Here is a 7,697-nt window from a genome sequence, read left to right as displayed (position 1 = left end):
GTAGAAAAGGGACTTGGTGCATGGCATACGCGCATATCGCATGGGTCAAACCACACCAAGACCATAAAACCTTTTATTAAAAATCATTTTCTCCAACATCATTTTCATCCATTCTTTTCTTTTTAAAGAAATTGTTATCGGGAGAACAAAATTGTAATCAACTCAGCGGACTAAAACAGATTTACGAACATACGAATTTTTCGTACCCAAAATCCTTAAGCTTAGTTGAAAACGCTCATGCACATGAAAAATGGTAAAGAATCTGAAATTTCAAGGAAACCTCACAGGAAAATACACACATAATACTAAAAAGTTATCGTGTTTGAAACAGTGGCTCTAGTAGAATTGTGTGAAAAAACAACTTAAAAATCAAATACCAAAAAAAAAAAAAGTTGGCAAGTCCCTTTTGTGAGTAGTAGATCCCAATTAAATGCCATAGAACCTATCAATAAAATCTTCCGCTCGTCTATGCAGGTTTTGAGTAATTTTTTACAAGGTTTGCGAAGAAATTTTGTACTTGAAACTCGAAAACGCTAGATAACCATGGAAATCTCGAGTGATTTCCTGCAAGATACAGTGGTAACTTCTCTATCGGTCATCAGATTCCCTCATAAGATTTTACCTGGCATTAAACGTGGTAGTTATAGGATCACTCTTTCAAGAATTTGTAGTTGAGCTAGTATATAAAATGCACTTCGGCTATTTTTTATTTCCGAAATCATGCACGTCAGTGTTACAACCGATAAAAAAAAATTCTTTTTGATGTTCTAGATAGTGGTCCCTATACTACATCCAAATTCCTTAAATTGGAATGGATTTCAGCAATTATAGGGTTCGATCCCCTATTTCCGCAGTGGGAGGGAACATGTCAACCACGAACCCCTATCTCTGCGATGGAAGAGAGCATGCCAACCACGAATTCTTATCTCCGCAGTGGGAGGGAGTATGTCAACCACTAGACCATTTGGTTGATGTATGTATGTAAGTAATACTTTTTTGTAGTAGATACTTTCTTTTTGGTTGATGTATGTTTCTAAGTTCTCTAATGGAGAAACAACATCTCAACTGGTGGAAGAGAGAGAGAAAAAAAGCCAAGCCAACACCAAAAAGGAAAAGTAAAGAAAAAGACCAAGCCAGCCAAAGAACTCAAAACCCGAATTAAGGTTTTTGGCAAGAAGAAAAATCAAAATGATTAAGACATAAGAATGCGACTTGTAGGTTCTTTTTTCCGAGAATAAATGCAACTTGTCAGTTGTATGGGCCAACTGTTTTATTTAGGTCGGCACATAAGACATTGTAATTTCTGTAAAATGAGATGCAAAAGTCGAGATATTAGATTTCGTTACCAAATTGTGATCACCGTTCCGTGACGTATAAATGCTAAACAAATAACAAGGCTGGCAACAACCAATATACGCAAGAAGCCAAGGAGCGCACAAAAGAAGCTATAATAGTGAGTTGATCAAAGTTGGCCGCAAAAGAGTTATATACTTCGAGCAGATGTGGATCAGTTAGCCAAAGATGGCCGTAAAAGACCATAGAGTTATATACTTATAGCAGACGTGGCTTAACCACTAGTGAAAACAGTCACGACGATGCAACACGCTATTCTTGAAGTCCCACATATATTCTACATAAATTGCTAGTCTTTTCCGTACAATTTATATTGAGCCCCGTCTTTTAACCGTCAAAGAGTGTGAAAGCATTATTTATAGCTTTCGTTGTAAATAAGACTCGGAAAACTTTCATTGTCAAGAATATCAAAATGACAACAGCTAACGTGTTGTCCAATACAAAGGACGGCATTAAGTGGATCCCACACGCGATAACATAAGCATTTTCCAAAGTAGTTGCGCCGTTGTGGTGCCCCGACTGTAAGCAACTACTCTGCATCTACCGTTATAAAATGCGACATGGTCACCATTTGTACCAGTATTTGATTCTGACCTTGAGCTTTAGAACTTGATAACAGTCGGTAAAGTTGGTGTATTTTACGTTTACGTGTATTAGTTGCAAATTTAAGACTTTGGTTTTGTTTTTGTAAGTTGAATTTAGTGATTATGTGGGCAGATATGAAAAGCATCATAATATATGTTCTGTTGTTCCTTTCGGTGGCCCTCTCTATAGGCCAAAAGAAGAAAAAAAAAAGCGAAAATGCACAAAAGGCCTGCCCCAAGCATAAGTGCCGAGTTTCACTCATACACTCCCCTTCGAGAAATTCGTTTATTTTTTGCTCGATAATGATTGGTTTGTACTGGAAAAATAAATTTACAAATTACAACCCAAATCTCTTAAAACAGAGGAATTAACAAAAAATAATAATAAAATAATATGATGTCAAGCTAATAAAAGAAATCAACAAGAAATTAAAAAATTCTTTTTTTGATCGTTAAAAAAGAATATATTGATCAAAACAAAGAGAAGGCGCAAAAGGTTTGGGTTTGTACCACACTCAAAGTTACAAAGAAGAGAAAGAAGAAGTTACACACAACTTTCAAAATTACAGGTGCTCGAAATAAAGCTTAGGCCGGTTGGTCATAACCTCTCTGAAACTAGGACTTTCTAAATTTTTGAATGCTAAACACCATGTGAAAAGCTGGTATTTAATCTTGTGTTGCACAGCAAAAACACAGTGAGCTTTATTACTAAAAGCCCTTGCATTTCACTCCTTCCAAATGCACGATAAGATGGCTACAAAGATCATGCTTAAAATGTAGAATTGTTGCTTGTCTGATATATTGATATTCCAAGAAAACAACATTGAGATAATATTGTCAGGCATAGTGAACTGCCACTGCGATTTCTCCTTGAAGTGATCCCAGATCTTCACTGCAAAATCACAATGCAGATAGAGATTGTTCGTTATTTCTACCTGAGAACAGAATAAAAAATTTTGAGGGACTTCCATTCTTTTCTTAGTTAACATGTCTCTTATTGACAGACTGTTATGAGCAATAGTCCAAATAAAGAAAGAAATCTTTGGAGGAAATTTATGACCCCAAATGTATTTGAAGACATAGCTTGAATCTTGATCCACATAATCTTGAGTAAGAGAATCATAAGTAGATTTAACTGTAAACCGGCTTTTCTTCTCAAGACTCCACCCAACTACATCATCTGCTTCTTTGTTCAGAAACACTTCTGTGAGACAATTTTGAAGCTCATCGATTTCATTCCTTACCACCTGATTCATTCTTCTTGGAAGCGTTAAGTTCCAGCTTTGATCCTCCTCCAAATAAACTTCAGCAACACATTTACTCTTAACCCTAGACACTGAAAATAAATTTGGGAATTTAAAACTTAAAGGAGTATCAAGTAACCGATTATCCACAAGGAATTAAAAAATTCATCGTTCCATTTAGTAAAAATTAGTTAAGATCGTGACTCAAATTAGCGATCTCATCTTGAATTATGAGACCAGGCATTACCAAGGTATAAAGTTAGTGGATAGTTTGAGACTCTGAATTTTCTCGTTGATGATAACTCAACAAGTATATGTCTCAGATCAAGTCATTGCTAACTGGGATATTTTTCTTTTCATAACGTAATATTTTGTTTTTTCTTTTCTTTTCTTGGGTCTCATTCTAAGATGTTTTAGGTTCTCTGGGATCTAGGGAGGTTGAGCTTGTTCTTCCTCTTCAACTGGGTTGCTTGCCTTGTTTGTTTCCTGCTTACTCTTCGTAAGCTTTTTCAATATATTTTTTTTGCCGAGTAAAAAAAACAAGTATATGTTTCCCTCAAGAGTAAGAGAGTTATATTCCTTCCCAAGAAGTGATGCTCGCAAATAACTTATCCTATGTTTCCTTAGCTTGAAAAGAAGCGTGGACTGTCTCACAATTTTTCAGCACCTGCGCTTTAGCCAATTGTGTTTGCCCCAAAAGTTGGCATTAACAAAAAAATATTTGTCAAACCTCAAACGCGAAAAGACAAGACATTAAAATATGGTTTGCATTTTCAACAACCTGATCACAAAACTTGCAAATGTTAGTCAGCGGATTCTTAAAGCTGGTTACCGATGCACTTCCCCCTTCTTGCAAATTATCTGAAGTAGGAAGGCATCCCAAAGAAACCTTCCATAAGAAGGACCTCACCTTATTAGGTTATCCCGATTACCATTTTTTTTTCTTTGGGTAAGGGATCCACATATGTGACTCCAGTTTAAGATCATAAGAATAAGCCACGTAAAAGAGCCTTGAGTTATCGTTTATCAAATTCATAATAATTTAACATCTTTCTCCAATTAATCGTAGAAGAATTTCGAAGGATGAGAAATAAAGAAGAGATTCTCCAATTTCAACATCATGAAACCATATATGAGAATCCCCCGGATCCAAAAAGTAAGAAGAAATTGTGGCTGAACAATATTGATTTATGGAAGCACCTTTAAGAGTGGACAACTGGTAAAGATTAGGAGGTGGGGTGAAAAGAATACCTTCACGATGCCATTAGTCTTCCCATAATCGATCTTTTTCACCATTTCCAACCTCAATCTGCACGTTATTGAAGAAAGTATTTTCAATCGAGTAAATATTTCGTCACATACAAGTATCGTAAATCATCTTCGGCAGTATTGTTTTCAACTTAAATCAGATACAAATATTTTTCACTCATTATAGTATGTTATTTCTTTTCCAAACCTCCACCACCATTTCATTGGTATCTCTTTGTTCAAATGACCTAGATTTCAAATACCCATACTTCCTCTATTAAGAGATTTGTAAAAAGTATACAGTTTAACTTACTGGTCTTTCTTTCCCGCAACAGACAATCATCATAAAGGAAACATCTGATTATTTTCTCAATTACCTTAGGAAAAGATTTTGGTGCCATAAAGTGAGACAAATAACATACTGGAAGGCTAAGAAGTACATTTTTTTTAATCAAGATGAGTTCACTAACCTTGGAGAGGAAACCCTTTTTGCCAATTTTCCAACTTGTTCTTGCAAGATTCAATGTTCTTATCTCATTTACTAGCCGATATTGAATTTTCATCCAATGACATTCCAAGGAAAATAACATGCAGAAATTCATTAGTGCAACAAAAAAAATCATCTATTTCATCAATATTTGGCACGTCACCAACACCAAAGACCCAACAATTAAAAAAATCGTTAGGGAGACCAGAAGAACATTAATATTAATAAAAATGTTTTTAAAAATATGAATTTGATCATCCATACAAACTAAGATATCATATGCAAATTGCATATAAGTGACCGTAATACCGTTAGTAGTTATGAAAAGATCCTTTGAACATGCCCAAGACAGGTTCCTTTTCAAACATGAGATTTAGCATTTCTAAAAAAAAATAAGAAAAAGAGGGTGAGAGGGCTTCTCTGCCGAGGCCAAGTCCGCTATCGATTCCGAAACCTATTTTAAGCAGCATTTCATAGACGAAAGACTATTTTAAATGACCAAACACTATTCCTAAATTGACCTTGCAGATTGTCGCGATATTCTTGGATTTAAATCTCGAGCCTAAACACCCATTGGTGAAAAAGAAAAATAGAAAAACTCTAAAACCTTGAAAAGCTATAACCAAAATCATATACTACGTAAAAAATATTTTCATTTCTAATGGGTTGAGAAAACGTGATTGTATACCCTCTTAACATGATTTTGGAAGTGAAACTCTATACTGCGGGACTTTTTTTTTTATTTATTCACCATAAATACAGTTTTATAAATTAGGTTTTACATTATAGCATAAGAAAGAGATCCCTCATTTCGATTCGAAAGTTTTTTATTTCCCTATCATTTGGAGACTGAAACGATTGAAATACCCTTATGTAAATTTTTCCTCATGGAAAAAATAAATAAGGTTCTTTCAAACACATTCCACATCACCTTATTCTTCAAATTCAAATCTTAATCTTTAAATTAAAGAAACAATTTTAATTGTCGTGAAACAATAATCTTCTTTCTTCTCATAAAACACAAATCATTCTGACATATAATAAACTTATTTTCACGGTAATATTAACATTCAGATTAAGAATCCAAATCATTTCACTGTAAGTGAAATTTGACGGGATTAAGCCAACAAATGGTTACTATGTGAGTTCACCAAAAACCAAGACGATTATAGTGGCACCACATGTTTTTAAGATTTATATATATATATATGTAAGGAAATCTCGAGGGCACATATATATTTCTTTGATAACTTACACAAGTGAATGACTATTTCTTTTTAAGCAAAAAAAAAAAAATTAATATAATAAAAGAAAAATATAAACAGATAAAACGGACCGGAGAAACGAGAAATTATATCAACAATTTCATCTACGGTGTTTCATCACAACATTTTTTTCAGAGGGTTTAAAGTAAATTTCTTGTTATGGTTTCGTATTTTTCTTCTTTAAACCAGGAAAAACAGGCTGATAACCATCTGATAGGGAAGAAGGGGTATCTTTTACTACCATGTTCTCAATAATTAATTTCAACTGTATACATGGCTAGACTGCTAAATATACTGGTATCACCATTAGCTGTCGTGACTAACTTTTGAGAGGAGATCCTTTATATGTTTCTTGCTCTTTGAAAATAAATCTCGCCTTCACTCAGATAAATCTTCCAAGCGATTTCCTCTCAAAGAAACACGACTTTCATCATTAACAATATTACTACCATGACTAATAGAAATACTTGAGCTGTCATTGGAAACTTTTATTGCAGTTTCCTCGATAGCTTGGCTAGCAGCTTGCATAGCTATTTCCTCTACAAATTCAAATTTATCATTACTTACCTTATCATTATCTCATATGTTCATAGGAGAATGCAATCGAGATAACACACTATTTACTAATTCACCAAGAACTAATGAGACGAGATCTACTTCACGATCTTTAATTGCAACATCTACAACATTGGTGTCAGTTAGGTTATTCACAACTTGTGCCATGGAATATCATGGCACCGTAGTACTTTCCTTCAAGATAGTTGACGTAGGTTTTTCCACATATTATGTAAAAAGAAAATTTATCTTCTTTCGCCTCTCATTCTGTGAATCCTGTTGTTTTTCAGCAACCTCAATCCTCATAACTCCATGACGCCTCTTGAACTTTTCCAAACTGTATCCAATCGATTTATAATAAGTGAAGGAAGTTTTTCGTATATTTGTAAAATAGTCCATGAATGCAAAGCCATCTCTCTCAACTAATTTCATCATTCAGCTTCTCCGTAAGATCAATTCCACAAGACTCTTACAAATTGACCAGATATGCTCGATTAAGTATTGTCATCCATCTTCAATGATGTTCCTACAACGCTTACAATATCGAATAAGGTTTTCTTACGTCAATATTCCAAGCGACCACCATATATACGAGCCCACACTTGCACTAGGGTTTGTCTTTGATTATCGAGATTGAAATCCTTAGTCCAGCGTTGTAAGTGCATCATATCATGTTTCAAAGAGATGGAACCAATAAAATGAATCACCAAAACAACATCAACTAAATTGGAACAAAATTAAAAATACTTTTCCCAAATAAGAGTATTAAGTAGGATATGTTGGAAGGCTTTACTGTAAGCTGATTTTTTCTTATATCTTTAATCTTCATCGAAGGAGAACCCTTGAGAAGGATTAAACGCCAAATTAGATTGTTCTTACATTCATCGACACCTCCGAAATATTCATCTTCAGATGGCGATTAAGAAGGAGAAATCCGTTGTTTTTCGAACAAGATACCATC

The 7,697-nt window shown here is 34.4% G+C and overlaps 1 protein-coding gene across 1 annotated transcript; it reads right to left on the bottom strand.

Moving 5' to 3' along the window:
- Positions 1–2,662: 2,662 nt before the first annotated feature.
- On the bottom strand, positions 2,663–6,425 carry LOC113359318. Its single transcript, XM_026602974.1, has 2 exons — positions 6,368–6,425; positions 2,663–3,273 (listed from the first exon to the last, which is right to left on the bottom strand). Exons 1-2 carry the CDS (start codon positions 6,423–6,425, stop codon positions 2,663–2,665), a joined length of 669 nt encoding a protein of 222 aa, XP_026458759.1.
- Positions 6,426–7,697: the final 1,272 nt, after the last annotated feature.

The sequence above is a fragment of the Papaver somniferum genome, chromosome 3, assembly GCF_003573695.1.
Source record: "Papaver somniferum cultivar HN1 chromosome 3, ASM357369v1, whole genome shotgun sequence".
Classification (NCBI taxonomy): domain Eukaryota; kingdom Viridiplantae; phylum Streptophyta; class Magnoliopsida; order Ranunculales; family Papaveraceae; genus Papaver; species Papaver somniferum.
The sequence above is the reverse complement of the archived record's forward strand: the minus strand, read 5'-3'. Positions and strand labels throughout refer to the sequence as shown.